Source organism: Pelobates fuscus, chromosome 8 (assembly GCF_036172605.1).
Source record: "Pelobates fuscus isolate aPelFus1 chromosome 8, aPelFus1.pri, whole genome shotgun sequence".
NCBI classification, from domain to species: domain Eukaryota; kingdom Metazoa; phylum Chordata; class Amphibia; order Anura; family Pelobatidae; genus Pelobates; species Pelobates fuscus.
Window position 1 is genome coordinate 9,792,269 of NC_086324.1, and position 17,725 is coordinate 9,809,993.

General features: G+C 39.5%; 1 protein-coding gene across 1 annotated transcript in view; it reads left to right on the forward strand.

Moving 5' to 3' along the window:
• Nucleotides 1-17,725, forward strand: part of CNTNAP5 (contactin associated protein family member 5) — a 355,606-nt gene that overhangs the window by 57,658 nt on the left and 280,223 nt on the right. Inside the window, exon 2 of the mRNA XM_063429233.1 lies at nt 12,059-12,169. Within this exon, the coding sequence (XP_063285303.1) occupies nt 12,059-12,169 (111 nt within the window). The remainder of the gene's footprint in view (nt 1-12,058; nt 12,170-17,725) is intronic.

The following is a 17,725-nucleotide window of genomic DNA, read 5'->3' on the forward strand; positions in this document are numbered from 1 at the left end:
TAGGCGACTATAGTGTTCCTTTAATTAAAAGATAAATGAATGTGAATATTGAAGTTGTTAAAGGGACCATGCCATGTGAGTAAATTGGATTTGTACATAATAACATTCTTGGACTTTTTTCTGCATCTAACTATAGAACTGGGCAGGGAATAATGACAGAGTCTCTTTAATATTCATTAATTTTTGCTGAGCCACAATAGTGCAAGGAACTAATCAAGAATTTTGAACTGAACTTTTAAATAAGGTAACTGTTGAAAGAAATAGAAAGTCCCTCTTAGGCATATTTTTACAGGTAGAACTATTTATGTGAATATATATTAGTCTCTCAGTAGATGTGTCGAGTTCTTTATATATTTTTTAGAAATATGTCTTATGTGCTGTAAATACAAATACATTCTCCAACTTTCTGAGTTAAATGAACTTTTTGGGATGATGAACATATATTGGCTAGAATTTAATTAAATTTATTTGCCATAAAATGATGGACAGTACAATTGGCAGAATATGCAGACAAGATGTTGCTACATCTGTAACGCTGTTTAGAACAGAGAGAAGGATAAGGTCAGGTACCAAAAGAAATGTGAAAATCTGCTGACTGACAAATCTGCCAGCATATTACCTATTTAGTTGTTTATTGAGAAAAAGAAGAAAGAAAACATGTATTTCAATGTAACAAAGGTTTGGGACTGGAATGCTGCCAATCTAAATCAAAAGCAATGATTTTCTGCTCTTTGTGAGTTGTCTCCTTAGAGAACTGAGAATTACAGCTTTGTATTGTGTCAAAAATGTGCACAACTTGTCAATGTAACTTTGTGATTAAGAAGAAGAATCACAATTTGAGACACTTCTGAACAATACATTCAGCTGCAGGCTTTTAAGTAAATCATAGTCATTTAAAATACCTTAAAATATATTCTTCCCTTATCTGTTTGCAAAGCTTTTGCAATTTTAAAAATGGTTGGTTGCGGTATGGAAAACAAAAAAAGATGCGTTTGTCTTTGTAGAAAAAATCTGTAAAGTGTTATATATGTTTTTATTGTTATCCAGCACAATATGACGCTTAAGAGGTACAATATGGAGAGGGTACCAAGGAGTTATCAGAGTGAGCTGAAGTCTTAGCTCACCCACCATTTATTTTGCACATTATTTTTTTTATTTTTTTGGTTGCTTTCAATGTACAAAATAATCACCAATATGATTTTTTTCTTTGGAGCAGTTAAGCAGGTTTCCCTATTAGTTTAACATAGAAAAAAAAATTCTTAAAGTTATACCTAATAATAGACCACTGCTTTCAATGGGCTATAGTACATAAAAACACACAACGCAACGCACAAATGCTTACATTCAAACACACAAACACTGCTCAGTGCCAAAAACAACCCTGGAAGGATGGGGAAAATGTAAATGCCAAGCTGAAAAAAACATTTGTCTCTCACTAGATGTGGTAGAGTCCAATTCTTTAAATCTCCTTAAAATATTTTTATAAGCTGGAAATACATTCCTTTATAGCTATAAATACATTCTCCAGCTTTCAGTGTTAGATGGGCATCTACTTTTGGACCTCGCCATAGGGGGAGCCAAAAATAATTCTTGCACCCAGAGCCCTCTCTACTTTAGTTCTAGCACTGCCAATTGTGTTTATCACCAATTGCCTACATACACCAGACACGTCAGCTTAATTGCCTTGAGCTACCCATCTTGAATCTGACCCTCCCCCTCCTCAAAATCCCCCCACTATTTTCTTTTTATTTGTTTCTTTACCCATCTATTTTCTCTATTCCTTCTTATTTGCTTTATATTTTCTATTCTCTCCTCATATATTATTGTGAGTCAGGCCTTCACCCACCTGTTTGGGTCCTATTGGAGATCACTACCATTTTTCGGTGGGCACAATGTTGTCTGATCCTTTTGGCATCATTTCGCACATTCTCTCTTGTGGTTCACATCAATTTGACATCACAGAAATTTATTTCCCTCTTTGTTTATCCTTTGTTTGTTGCAATATTTATCAATCATTATTGGGAACTTCGTCTTTTCCTGTATAGTGAAAATGCTAAAAGAAGACACAGAGTCCTAAATGAGAAAACGATCTAGAACAAGTCAAGTAATAGAGAATCCAGCAAAAAACATTTTAGATCTGGAAGTGGTGCAGTCATCAGGAAAGTAGTTTAATGGTTACATCAATGGTGTCTTTGCCGCGCAGCATAAAGAAGGTTTAGATAAGAAACTGAAAGCATCATTATGTTCCTTTAATTTTAATCATGAAACTATTAATATCCAAATAAAAATATAAAAATGTAAAAGAGGAATGACTGTCCTATTTTCCAGATAGCCCAGGAGATTAAAAGGTGATTGAAATGTGACCAGCTTCATTTCCCAGTGTTGCCTTTCGAAAAACATATGTGTGATATTGTTTCAACTAACTGTCCAGTGGCATCAGTAAATTCTCCACTCAGATCTATGTGCACCCTAAATATCTGACCCTGAGATTTAATTCTAAAGCTTGGCTAGCAATAAATCTTGGGGAATAGGATCTCCATGAAAATAAAGAGCTTGACGAACAATGTTTAAGACCCCCGGGCACACTACAGATTTGTTGTACTTACCTAAGCAATTTAAGATATTCGTAATTGTCTAAATTGTTGTTTGTGTCAGGGTAGGTGAGTGATTGACATTTTTCTACATTTGATTAGGCGATTTGACAATCAGTCCAAGAATAATAATGAGAGGTGCAGGAGAAATCTCTCACACACGGTAGGGTGTTATCTAACATTGACACATCTGAGGAATATAGGAAAACTGAAATAATACTTTTATCTGCTTTTTAACAATCAGCGCAAAAAGTTTTGCAAGCATCATTTGCATGACAGATGGCGAGGTTGCTGCCCGCTATAGGTTAAGTTCTCGAACACGGTGAACATGATCAAGAACAGAATTGGCTGCAGTGGGGATTGATTGTCTTTCTTAAAAAACATGCAGTGTGTGCAGTTACGTTTAATAAGTTTCGATGCTGCATCTAATGAATAGAGATCAGGTTCTTGTTGAATGTATATCTTACCGATAAAACGCTCTCACAAGAAGCACATCTGCAACATACAATCATTTTTACTGGCCTGGAACTTCTAAGTGACAGCACTCTGAAAAATATTGCTCATCAAGTTATATAAGAATGAATAATTGATATGCTTACAGTAGTTAAATTCAGAGACAACTGAAGCTCTGTTGTCGTATCTTTTAACACAAAGTGACAGGCTGTTCGACGCAGTGTGGCTCCACGAATGAGGCCTACATCATTAGATTTCTGACATGAGGCTGAAAGGGATTTAGGATCGGGCAAAATTTTCCTCCTCACAACAGTATAGACAGGAAAAAAAGTCTGCAGCTGCAAGAGGTGCTGGGAGGAGTGTGCTTTCCAAACCTTTTTTAGCTTAATGGTGCAATGCTTCTATAAATGAGACTGATTGCTGTCCAAAAAATCAGAGAAATAAATACACTGCTTCCTGAATTGGCTACTTTTATGTTTTAATTTATTACTTTTTAATTACCTTTATAGCACACATCAGGGTCGGTGCAAGACCTTTTTCCCACCCACCCCCAAAATGTGTCTTCACCTTTGTGTCTCATAAACCCCCTTTTAAATTCCTTATCCCTTTTAGTGTTTCACATCTCCTCTTTTGAATGCCTCACCCCTTTTGCCCCTTTGTGTGTCTTACAACCTCTTTAGTGTATTTTATCCTCTCTTTTGTGTCTCCCAATGCCTTTCTGTATCTCCTTTTCTCACCACAGCCACTTTGTTTATCTCCCATCAGCCCATTTTGTGTGTGTCCCTGCAACGGAGCTCCCTGTATCCCTGGCTGGGTACCTCCGCCAAGGACCGCTTCCTAGCTGGAACAGGGGACAAACTGCATCACTTCTGCCCACAGTCACAGTGGCTTGACTGGAGTCCTGGAACTGCTCCCTCCTGGAGCCGAATGGGGAATTCGTTATAGACACCCCCAGGCACTGGACGACACTCAGTCCTGGGAGCTCTAGTCCTTACAAGGACTTTCCCAATTCAAATACTCCACACTGGGACAGTGATTCAAGAATAGCCCTTTCCCCTCCCAGTAACCAGACGACACATAGTTCTGGGAGTACAAGCTTGAATGCTTTTATTGGTAGCCACAACGGGCCTCTTATGCAGGTCCCCATGCAAGGGGCACTCCCTCCTGGACCTGAGAGTAGACTACAATAAAAACAAATACACAATTACATTGACTCTCAGATCCAGGACACTTCCACACATAATATGATAATCCCTCCTCTGTGCCTGGGAGATAATTCAGTCAAGTACTGTATTAAACTCAATTATCTCCAAGCACAAAAAAAAACACACATTTACACCCCAAAAGTACCTTGTAAATACATAAAACCCCACAAAATGTAATGATAGCCCTGATCTGGGTGACCAACATATCCAAAAATCACCCAGATCAGTTCAGGGGTTCAGGAATTTCCTGGAAGTCATAATTTGACCGACCGCACACATGGTCCCATGCCCAAAATAGTTCCAGAGAAGCAGGGCTTAGGTTGGGTCAAGTTCACTAGTTTAAAAATGAACAAACTACCGAACATAGTCAATAGTCTTACCCTGGAGCTTGATCCCTTTGTTCGTAGGAAGGTTTCCACTGAACAGTGTCTTCCTGAGTGTTATAAAACCAAACACAGGCAATCATGGAAGTCCTGCGGTGTTCGAGAGTTTCAGTGTCCGAAAATAGTTCCATGAACTCGACGACCAAACACCGCTGCCTGTGTTCTCGTGAACAAGATGACCACTACCTCGTTTGGATGTTCGGTTCCCGAACCATATAGTCTAAATACACGAATAGAGACTTTTACATCACATTTTACAAGGTCCATAGTTTGTGGGCAGGAGGCTGGCAAGCAGGTTCCTCCAGGAACTAGTTTGTCACACCCCCTCCCCAGTCCCTTTGTGTGCCCCTTTCCTATAAAGATATACACGAACATTACATGCATACAGGGCCGGTGCAAGTAATTTTGTCTACACAGGCGAAGGAGCATTTTGCCACCCCCCCCATACATTTTTCTTGCCGTTTCTAAAAGGTTTTAGAGGTGTGACAAAACACTAGATTGTAAAGATATTTAGATAGATACACACTTTGTTTTTGTTTTTTTTAAGAGATAAAGCCATTTGACAGCCACTAGAGATGTCCTTAGAAGCAAATGTAAACGCTGCCTTGGTCTCGGTGCTGTGTCCCTTTTGCACGTAGTGCTGCAATGTAAACTATTGCAGTTCCAAAGAACATGGGTGCCGCCATATTGGAGCCCGCAGAGGTAGCCCGACACTGTGGACCGCAGGGGGGAGGTGTAAGTCGCGCCCTCCTCCTGACGTCATCAGGAGTGGGCGGCGGCAGACTTCACCTCCATCAAGGGAGGGAGCCAAAAGGAGTCGGAGAGCAGCCTCAGCAGGGCAAGGTAGGCTGCGGCATTCTAAAAATCCGAATCCCTAGCCGATGGCTGGGGATACGGATTTTTGCGCCCCCCCTGCTCGGGCGCCCTAAGGCGGCCGCCTGGGCCGCCTTATGGACGCGCCGGCCCTGCATGCATACACAAACACACAACCATACAGACACCACAGACATAGTTGTTCAGACACACAGTCACACATATTTAAAAAGGCACACAAGTAAACACTGTTACTCAGACACAGACATTTAGGCACATAGTCATACAATCTACAAATACAGGTCTTCTCCACTTCTAACGGAATACCAAACCATTCAGCTAAACTACAGAAAAACTCTAACTAGGACCATGAACAGAAATTCATCCAGATAATGTACAATAGAATCTTAACATTAACAACCCATTCCAAGAATGAAGAAAAGGCTTCAAAATAAAAACAGGAAATGGAGCAACCCATTGGTAAACATTTATCAAAATAAAACTTGCCAAGGAATGAAAAACCCAATGAGTTGAAACCTTCCGGATGCACTGGCAATAGCCTAAATGCTGACTCAATGTCCACCTTAACCATCGGTGCACCTGGTCCAAATTCACACACACATCTAAGTGCATCATCAAAATATGCATAGGACACTGAGCACATATCCTTGTCAAATTTGTTGTTTAATGACGCACCAGAAGGGTAAGATAAATGGTGAATTAGCCTGAACGACCCTGGCTTGTTTTTAGGAATTAAACCTAAAGGAGAAAGGCGAAAATTTGCAAAAGGAGGGCGGTCAAAAGGAACTTCTATTCTACCTAATTTCAACTCCTTTTGCAATTTCCTGCTGACAAATTTAACATCCTGCAAAACAGATTTTAAATTATTGACAACTGAACAACCTGAACCGGAAAATATTGGAATCTTAAAACCTTCTGCAAAACCTAGAAGCAATAACTTAGCTCTCTCCCTGTTTGAGTACGGCTGAAGATAAGGACGAAGCCTTTCCAGCTGCACTGGCGTCCATGCCTTTTTAAAAATGGTCTTTTCCCTGACTGTGTCCTGCTGCAATTCTTATAAAGCAGCGAAAGGCTGAATGATTTCCGCCAAAGTCTGAGCACTCATGTTTAAACCTGCACGTACTGGGCCATTTACATTGCCCTTCATTAAATGTCCTTTCTTCATCACTCCTACTACGCTAGAAGTGCCAATATTAGTTGCTGGTTTAACCGACAATCTTTGAGGCAGCATCAGATTCAGCCAAAGTCCAACATCCTTCATTCCCCATTTCAGCGAAGAGTGGACAGACAGTTTTTGTCTGAAAAGTTCATCATAGCTAAACCACGCCAATTCACCATAATTCTTCAAAGCCTTTAATATAACTTCCACATGTTGGAAAAGCCCGCTACATAATTTTGGCTTCTTCTCTCCCAATACAGCTGAGAAAATACAAAAAGCTTGCAGCCAGTTATTAAAATTACGTGGGATCAATCTACGCTTTTCCTCATCCTTGTCACTCTCTGCTCTGTGAAAATCTTTTGCTGAAGGCAAAAGCGACAGCAAATCAATATATTCCCCTTTCCAAATTTTCTCTTTTAAATGAGTCGTTAAGTGAAAAGGGTGAACTTTCACATGGCAGAGCTTCTTTCTTACAATATCTGTCAATAAATCCTTTTTTTTAGAACTACTACTCCCACTACCCCAAGCCTGAGCTGGACTTTTTTCTGTAAAAACCTTCACCATTCCAGTCACCGCTGCTAACACCTCACTAATCTTAGCAAGTTCAGCAGAGTTTCATTCACACTCATCGCCTGAAGTACCAGCTCTGCCTTGCACCTCCATTTCTTCTAGGACTGGCATGTCATCCAGATGACATGCACTCCCATCATCCGGAATGTCTTCAATTCTCGCCAGGATGTCTTCAGTCCGGCCCTCTACTCTACCCTGACCCACAACAGGTACAGGGGAGGAGGTTTTTTTTTACACCTTCTCATCTTTCCAGGAGCTGTTTCTTTAACTTCTGGAGCAAAATTTAGTGCATTTTCTTTTTTTCCAGCAGGTGGCACTATTCCTTGGTTGTACCACTCATGAGCTCACCTTTTTCTGGCTGTGTACGCCGTGCCGCCGCCTGTCAGATGTTGGGAACACTCTGCAGAGTATGATGTTGCTACCAGAGGCTCCCTGTCAACGTTGGTAGCCCCCGACACCGAAATTAAGCAGTCTCTCAACCAGGATTCCCCTCCAGGTGATCGCAGGATTTCTTTCAAAGGACATGTTGCGGTTGGAACAGAAGAGATGCTGGAGGTCCGTCCGTGCTTCTCCTGTCCTGCAAACAGCTGACAGGGATTGCGCTCATGATGCCACCTTTTATTCTTACCTGGCTTTCCGCGCTTTGCTCGCTCGCAGCCAGCAACCAATCCTCAGCCAGCTCTTGTCCTCAGCAACAGCTGTGTCACTAAATCTGCCCAGCTACTTGTCCCACTCTGCACAACAATCTAACCAGGGTCCATGAACTCTCTAAACTTTCCCTAACTGTACTAACAGGACAAATTAACCATCTATTGCCACCATGCATATATACCACAGTGCTTAATGCCTGTGGCATCTTAATTGTTTAGAATTCAATTCATTCTAAACAGACATTGATGTTACGATAGAAATTAGTGGAATGTTCCTGCTAATTGTACTACTTTTAGCACTTTATCCAACATTTAATCTTTTTATTTACACACATTATCTTTTATCGGATTTTGCTTTATTTGTAAGTGACAAGTAAATTGAGCTGGCGGAGGTCACATATCCATAATTCTGCATCAATCATATCTTTTTTCACTTATTTAATAAACATACAGATATCTAACAGAAAAAAGGTTATTTTCCTTTTTATTATTTATTTTTAAATTCTTTATTTTTTGTGCAATAATGTTTACAATCAGGCCTGTAGTGCCACGATAGCAGATACAGGCGTTTTAATACCAACAGCATTATGACAAGAAATGGTTGCACATTTTTGTGAATAAAATGTATACGAGTAGTCAGTAATAGTAGATTAAATATATAAAAAAGCAAAGGAAAAAGAAAAACTAATACGATAACCAAATATAAGCTCTGCTAGTAAAACTCTGTGTGTGCTTGATAACACAGTATGGATATGAGAGACTGTCTCAAGGGGTACATGTGTAGGCTATTTTGGGGGCTTTAGATATTTTGCTATGCAGCCCAAGTGTCCTGATGTCTGATGTCGTCTGTGTTGGCTACTAGGTGCCAGCCTGGCTGACAATGTCGTATAAGTACTCCTAGGCGGGCCGTCTTTGGGTCCTCAGGCTAGTGGCATGGCCTGTGGTTACTAGCTTAGTCTGTACGCGAGTAAGGCGTAGTGGGCGAGACAATGTGGCTTGTACGGACATTTCGTTAGTATCAACTATATGGTACCTCCAATTGTACAGTAAGGGGACTCTGCTATTAAGCAGGGTGGCTCTGTATAATAAGGATCAGCGCCGTTTTGATTCTAGTAGCTCTTAATGAGTGTGGTTGAGAGTATAATGTTTGTATCAGCGCAAGTGGGTCCGTGACGTTTGTATGCGCTAGGGTCACATATTGTGGTAGCAGGCTGTGCCCCCGGGGTTTAACGTTCGTCTAGGTACCCCTGGGATGTGTTTGTCGAGCGCTGTAAACTGGGTGGGCTAGGCTCTAAGTGTAATTGGGTGATAGGTGGTCAACAGGACGCATCATGAAATTTTAGTTGTCTAGTTTAGGAGACCTAGCAATGCGGGGCCACCGTCTCAGCCAGTGTCAACACTGTGCCTATGGACCCAATATGCAGGGACGTAGGTGCTAGGACACATTTACTTTTACTCCCCCTTACCGCACTATAGCTCAACGTTAGCATATCCCCCTATGTATGGGGCACTCAATAACTGGTGAGAAGTTAAACATTTCAACTAATATCATAACAACAGCGCCATAAATACCCAACAGACTATATATATTTATGTCTTCTTTGTATCAAAGCATTATGGACATATATTCTCTAGTGTCAATGCAGGTTTGTCTTTTGTTAAATGGTGTTAATACCACATGGTGGGTGGTCCGTATAGTCCTCAGCTGACCGTCTATGGAGGGACCTGGATGCTGCTTGCTGTTGCTCCGGTCTGGCTGGGAGCTGTTGTGTTCCCGGGGTGAAGTGTGTTTGCAGGCAGCCCCAGCGCGTTGAGGAGCCGGGTTGGATCCTCTCCCGCCGAGAGGGCTAGTACTGAATCTCCATGGGGCACCACTAGTGTGCCAGATGCTCCCCATTTGTACCGGATGCTGTGGTCTCTCAGGGCCCTGGTGATCGATTGGAACTTGCGCCTCTCTACCAGGACTGTAAAAGGTAAGTCATCAAATATTTTTATGTGGTGGTTCTCCACGGTCACAGCGGCCTGGTTTCTTGAGCGGGATAGGAGGGCTGTTTTGACGGAAATGTCCCGTGTGACTACAATGGCGTCTCGTGGAGCATCTGCAGGGGCAGTGGGGGCCTTTCTGATCCGGAACACCGACATCAAAGGCTGCTCACCCTTGTCTGCTCGTACCCCTAGTGTTACCGCCACCTTAGTGGCAAAGTCCATCAGGGCAGCTTGATTCACGGACTCCGGTATTCCTCGTAGTCTGATATTTCTCCTGCGGTGCCTGGCTTCTAAGGAGGCGACCGTTTTCGAGAGTCTTTCAATCTGTAGAGACATAGTGGCCACTTGTGTTTGGGTCTCAGCTAGTCGGCCGTCTCGTTCACCTTCTCGGGATTCAGCCTCATCCATGCGGTGTGTCAGGGTGCCGATCTCCGTTTGTATCACTGCGAGGTCGGCTTTCCACACCGTCCGCAGGTCCAGAAGCAGGCGTTTAATGTCCCCTTTGGTTGATGGGGATGTGTCAGCATCTGAGTCAGCCTTCTGGTGTATGCCGCTGTTTGTCTGCGGGGCCACCGCGTTTTCCTCCCCCTCTGAGCTGCCTGAGGTACTTGAGCCTCGTGGTCTGCTGGGGGCCATCTTGTCTACTGTATACTATTACCTCTTGTCTACTGTATACTATTACAAGGAGAACTTTGGATATTAGATGGTATTCACTGACCTAGTTTGTGTACATAGGTGCTGCTATTACGGTCTTCAGCGACCAAACAGTTTCCTATGTACTACTAGTGATTGTAACTAACAATAGTATTGATATACAATTCACCTTAGCCTGACGGTGCAATCCCACCCCTTTTAGCCGTAATACCTATTAAGTCTTACAGACTGTGGATATTTAGTTCTAAAGGAATCTGGTGTATGTGACATCTGATTTAAATCTATACCGTACTCTATATTGTACTTTATATTTTATTTACAATTCAGATATCACTGCCATTTCCCAGTACTTGTGGACAATATCCATATTGCATTTACTCAGCTTTTAATTCACTTGTATTTTCACGAGTGTGTCACTATCACTTCACTGTGTGTTTTTTGTTTTGTCCGTAAGCGGCCAAATAAAGGTTATACCATACATTTATTCAATTTTTATAGAGATATCTTCTAGTGAAACAGGGGTCCATTTTTTCCCAACTATAATGGAACACCCAATTTCACTTTAGTCTTTTTTCGTATTCACTAAAGGTATTTCAGTGGCACTCTGACATTACCTGTCTGTTTTCTTATTGGCTGCGTGATAACACACCAGCTGTTCGTTTTACCGGTCGACCTGCCGTTACCTTATCTAGCTTTCTGCAGTAGACAACGTGCTCAGGTTGTGGATGGTCAGATACCTCTGAGTTCCCAACCTGAATAACCATTCAAAAACATCCAGTAGGCAGCAGTAATCTGCAAGCTGGCAACCAGTTTAATATTACAAACAATAATGGTCATATAAGAAAAATATAAAATATAATAATAATATTAATTGGAAATCTCTAACTCTAGAAGCAGATGCAGACGTGACTATTTATAATGGAGTGGGCAGTATAAGCTGTCTAAACATTCCTGTCTCCTGTGCCTGTAGCCTTCATTATTGTTTTCCGATCATATATGTTAAATTTAGTTAGTAAGATTAGACTGATACTTTTTTCTCCAGTCATCACAGCCATTTATCCTTCCAAAGTCAATGATCTGAATACTATTAAGTTGAATAATATTAACACCTGGCCACCAGGAAGCATGGGGAAACTATTGACAAGCTAGTTCCTGGTTAAATACTGGCATACCTAGTTAACCTTTGCTTTTTTAACTGTAATTGTATTATTTACTGCCAATTTTTACATTCACAGTCATTGTTTAATGAAAGGTATTAGTGTTAATTTTTTGGAACAGAAGTGCGTTCATTAGTAGCTAAGTTAACTTGGCATTTCACATGGCCCCTGTTTAAAGGAATAGTTTTAATAAGTCAAGAGACTGCAGTAGAAGTGATATACCACGGCAAAGTAATTAAGGGTTTTCAAGTAAAGCTGACACCAGGGTTGAAATTCATTGGGAAGTCAATTTAGATGTTAGATTGCTTGGACTTGAATTAAAACAATTGAATTAACCTGTGCACTGCGTAGAGAGACCATGTGAATTTTTGGAAATGTTCTAATGGCAATGTCCTTGTTTTTTCAATCTTCTGCAGATAATTGTGATGATCCACTGGTGTCCTCACTGCCACAGACATCGTTTGACAGCTCCTCTGAACTGCTCAGTACCCACAGCCATATCTATGCAAAACTCCACAGCAGAGATGGTAAGATCACTGTTTGAAGTATCTGTCACAATCCTAGGTAGTGTTGATGAATTATTCAGCAGGCAAGGGTATTGTAACTAGACCTACCCTCTTATGTAAGAATTATTACAAGCAAACTGAATTTTTTTCGTGAAATTTATTTTATGAAAGAATATGAGGTCTATAATTAAAAGCGGCATTTTAAAATCCATCCGGATAAAGTTGAATCTGTTGACTTTTTTCAATGTAATATCTAGTTCCGTGATGTCTTATCGCCAATATTGCTTGAGAGACCAGATATTAAATGTAATAATGCCAGTTTTGAGAATCACAATAATCAATGCAGAAAATATTGCACATTTAATATATTCAGAGATTTATGGTTTAGCACAGGAATGAGAAAATAATGTTTTGAATCTATTAACCTTTGAAGCAATAAACATTGCTGCTCTCCATTTGAAAGTTTGTATAGATTATACATTAGAAAAATATACAAAAGGAACCAGACAAAATTAATAAAGTATAAAATATACTTATAAAGCTCCTTTATTTTGTATAATTCCCTAAACATTAGATCATTATCAGTGATTTGCCCAGTCCAGGAAACAGCACACCAGTCAGAAACGTCTAATTCCGGTCTATGGAGTCTGAACTGTTGGACATGTTTAACCCAGAAAGGAAAGGTTTAAAGTCTAAGAGAGGGGACTGAATGGCAGAAATCAACGTTCTCAGTGGGCTGCATCCTATCTGCTTAGAGAAGAGTGACCTGTAGAAGCTGTAGTTCAATTATCTGCTTTCTTCTTATGAAAGTTGTCAATGTTAAGTGAACTCCCAGAATGCGTTACAGTACTTCCCAATGACAGATACGGTCTTTTAGTGGACAGCGCAGGTTTGGAGAAAGAGCGTGGGTTTGTGTTAGACACCCAGAGTTACAATACAGAATGCTTATATTGTATATTTATTTATTTTTGCAAAACGTATACAAAATTGGACATGCAAAAATACATCACATTTTTTGGAGAAAATGGCATATTTAAATACAAGTTGTTTTAGTGCCAAAAGTGGCCCTTTAAGTGAGACTGTAATGATGTTTGTTTTGTACAATGACATTCTTAGATATACGTTTTTCCATTCTAATATGTCTAAATGAAGGGACTATTGACCCAATGACATTTTGTATGACAGAGGGCAGACAGACAAGCAGACTTCAATCTTGTAAAATTCCAGGGTGACCTCAAATGTAAAACAGAGATAGCCTTGAAAATAATGCAAATTATTAAAAAGCACACACAGAAAAAAAACAGGATAACGCAGGCATGTTTAGCAGGGGAACATTTTTAGTATTGTTTATATAAATAATTGTTTTTAGAATCTTAAGGCTTGCAAAGCAGCATGTAAATTTGTGTTCTACACCAACTGCACATGTATGACTCAGGCATGCCCTGACCACTATTCTATCATTCCTAGGGATAGGACACTGATTGGTTAGATCAGTGTCCCCCCTGGAGTGGGTGTGGAAAGCATAAGAAAGAAGAATCAGTTAAACATGAACAAATTGCATTTACCTGTTTTTTTTCAGCTAACAGAGTAAGGCAAATGCATCATTCAAATCTCGAGCTTTTCAATAAGATGTTTGTCTTCAAAGTGATGCGTGTCACTCTACAGTGATCACGAAATGTGTATTGTATTGCTGGCTTTGCATTTATTCAGGAAGAGTTGATAAAAACAGTCAGCATGAGGAGGGGTATTTCTGAAGTAAATAAAAAGATTTAAGGTTTAGCTAAACCAGAGCTTTCATCAGAAGTATGGAAAATGCATTATAATGACATTCATAGCAGGTTCACAGTTAGACCTTAGGAATTCAAAGCCTCTGTGTAGAATTGATGGTGGTATAATGACAAAAACATCTGAGGTTCTGGGCAGAATGGTAATTGGTTCAGTTTAATTAATCATGGTTGAGCAGGTCTGTACAATAAAAAGCAAGCAGCATGCTGGGCCCCACACAAAGTGCTGTTCGTGGTAGAGAAGGAGAGATCATTATTTTGTCTAAACCTTGAATTCTGCATTCTAATCGTGATACAGCTGATTATCTGTGCATTGACCATCGGACGCGACTCTCGGATGCAGCACTGTAAGGGTGAAGTTAGTCCTAAGTACTCAGTGGTTCTTTACCTCCCAAATTAGGCTACATGAGCCAGTTTTAGAGCAGAGTTTTATGACGCTATTTAGGAAGCATAATTTCGTTCATTCAGCAATTCTGTTCATTGGAAATTTTGCCAAATAAAGGCTTCGATTTCATATTTTTTAGATACGTTTTTGAAACGAATGGATAAACCTTTAAAATTATAATTTTTTTAAATCTTAAAATTTAAAAAAGGAATCCTATATAAAAATATAGCAATATATTTTAAAAAAAATATATATATATTTTTTCATATTAAATTATTTTAGGAACTTATCCAAAAATATTAAATGTTATTTATAATTTTTATTTATTCATTTTGAATTTTTTGAATTTTATTTATTTATTTATTTTTATGGATGGACGTATCTTTTACAGAGTTATGAAGCCAGGTGTGGATTATCAGGAATTCAAAGTGAATTTATATTTTGGGCCAAAATAAACAGAACTGAAAATGTAATGCTGGATAATGTTTCCAGTTTGATACTCTGGCCTATAATTTGACATTAACATTGAATTTACAGTAAAAGTTATTGTTTAACCCCAACAAGGGTTACTGAACACGTTCAACAAACAGATTTTTTTTGCATGATGCCAATGCACGTTTAAAAATAATAATAATAATAATAATAATAATAATAATAATAATATGATGTAGCGGAATTAACCTTGGACTGTCCGTAATGTGTCCCCCCTGTTATTTCCTATGTTTTCTGCTCCTAGTCACTAGATCATCTTGTTCTTTCCACTGTTCGTCCGGCCATTCAGTATTATAGCAGCCACTTCGTCTACTAACAACTTCTTGGTCGACAACCGCACAAATGACTGAACGGCCAGACCACACATATGTGTGCCGCTCATTAACCCTAGTAACCTTTGTTCACACCTCCACCAACCGCAATAACCTGAGCATTCCAAGCAGTCTATCTGACTCTATCCTATCTTCCAATTCTAAGATTTCTTGTGACACTACTGAAGGAAAATGACAGTTGTATGATTCCCATAAATGTGAGCTTTCCAAGGGGAAGTACACAGCATGAACACAAAAAAATGCATTCTAATTAATGATAATCATTCACAATTAAATTTAAATTATCATCATTCAACATGCATGACTGACTCTCACATATTTATGATTGATCAAGTCCTTTCGGGTAAACACAGCTTTCCCTACCTGCATCAGTGATTCTTTGATACGTATAGATGTCTCATAGATTACAGTGTGATTGGATGTGGTTTGTGGACATTCCAAGTATTCTCTTGGTTTATGCCAATGTCTCTTGGTTTCGGTGGAATTTTCAGGCAATGAGTGCTATACAGAAAGTATCTTTTTGTTAAATTAAATAATAATAATAATAATAATAATAATATTAATGTATTTAACCAGGAAATGTACATTCAGATTACTCTGGTTTCCAAGTACGTCCTATGCCCCCTTTTTCTGTGACTTTAGTAAATCGATATGCTCCAGAAACTCAAATCACTTATCAAAAAGATCTTTCATTCCATCAAAACAAAAAAATGACAGCTTTTTTACCCACAATGGGTGACCAGCTTAAGGCTCAATATTGCATTTTGTATGTCTTGCAGGGTAATTTGGCATGATCTCGCCTTCACAGGGCCCCTTTAATTTCTACAGATGAAACTGTTTTTTCAGATTGTTTTAATGAATATGATTTGGTTAAAGGACCACTCTAGGCACCCAGACGACTTCAGCTTAATGAAGTGGTCTGGGTGCCAGGTACCTCTAGGATTAACCCTTTTTTTAAAAACATAGCAGTTTCAGAGAAACTGCTATGTTTATAATGAGGGTTAATCCAGCCTCCAAATCCTCTAGTGGCTGTCTCATTGACAGCCGCTAGAGGCGCTTGCGTGCTTCTCACTGTGAAAATCACAGTGAGAGCACGCAAGCGTCCATAGGAAAGCATTGTAAATGCTTTCCTATGCGACTGGCTGAATGCGAGCGCAGCTCCTGCCGCGCATGCGCATTCAGCCGATGACGTCGCGATCAAGATGGAGAGGAGGAGGAAAGCTCCCCGCCCGGCGCTGGAAAAAGAGGTAAGTTTAACCCCTTCCTCTCTCCAGAGCCCGGCGGGAGGGGGTCCCTGAGGGTGGGGGCACCCTCAGGGTACTCTAGTGCCAGGAAAACGAGTATGTTTTCCTGGCACTAGAGTGGTCCTTTAAACCCTTCAAATAGTGTCCCCAATTAGAGATGTTTATCTCACGGCTGTAATTTCTGGACTTATGAGAGATTTTATTTATTTTGAGATATGGGTAGCACCACATCTTCAGCATCATGCCAGAAAGGAAAGAATTGTTGATAATTGAAAATAGCCATCTGTTTATCTGTAGACCATATACCCATAGGTGTCTCCCATCTGACTACCTCCGAGTTTTATCTACTTTAACTTTATTTAATTGCTTCTGTGCTCTGTCCTGTGCCAACCAATCACATTTTCTTCAAGGATTGTTTTGAAAGCAAACCTGCGAGTCAGCAAGTAAGCTAAATGTTGCTTTCTTTGCTTTTTATAAATGATGCTGCTGATTTTTCGCTACTTTTTCTTTCTGTAAATTCCTTGTTCTCATTTTATGATTCTTTACGGCTATTTTCCTCCATTTTATTTAATGTATGACTTTCTTTTTAACTCACATTTTTTTTCTCTTTCATTTACTTCTTTTATATTTGGTTCTCTGCCATTGAAATCTTTCTTGTGACGTGTCATTTTGTAAGATCTGAAGATACCCAGTTTGTATATATTTTTTTTCATTTCAGTAAATTCTGCCCTTAGACCACTGATGTTGACTTTCTTCAAATGTAGAATTTCTGGTTGAGATAGAGGCCCTGAGTTAAAATATAGAATGTTTACATTGGATATTTATTTAATTTGCAAAACGTATACAAAATTGGACATGCAAAAATACAGCTAATTATTTGGAGCAAATGGCATGGAATAATGACAAGAATAATAATTGTTACTCTCCAATGATATCATCCTGGTAAAAACCTTGTTTTCCAAGAGTGCCCTCACATGACGGTTTTCATTAGTATTATTTATTACTATATGTAAATAGGTATCTAGTCTAGACATGAAGCTGCCATTTAACGAGATCCTGCAATTGTTATCACCTAACGGTAAACTAGTACCAGGGGCTTCCTGGCAACATAACAACTTTGTTCTGATGCAATTGATATGGTGCCCGGAGGTTAACTTTAATTTAATTAGTCCATTGGACACTCTGTGATTCTAATGCTGTTGTTCGTTGTTATTGTTGTGTAAAGTGTTCAGCATTTTTATAAAAAATACATACAAATTGCTATTTTAGACATCTGCCAATAATGTAGTGGAAATAGGAATTCTTGTAAATAAAAGATTGTATCTTGCATGCAGAAAATG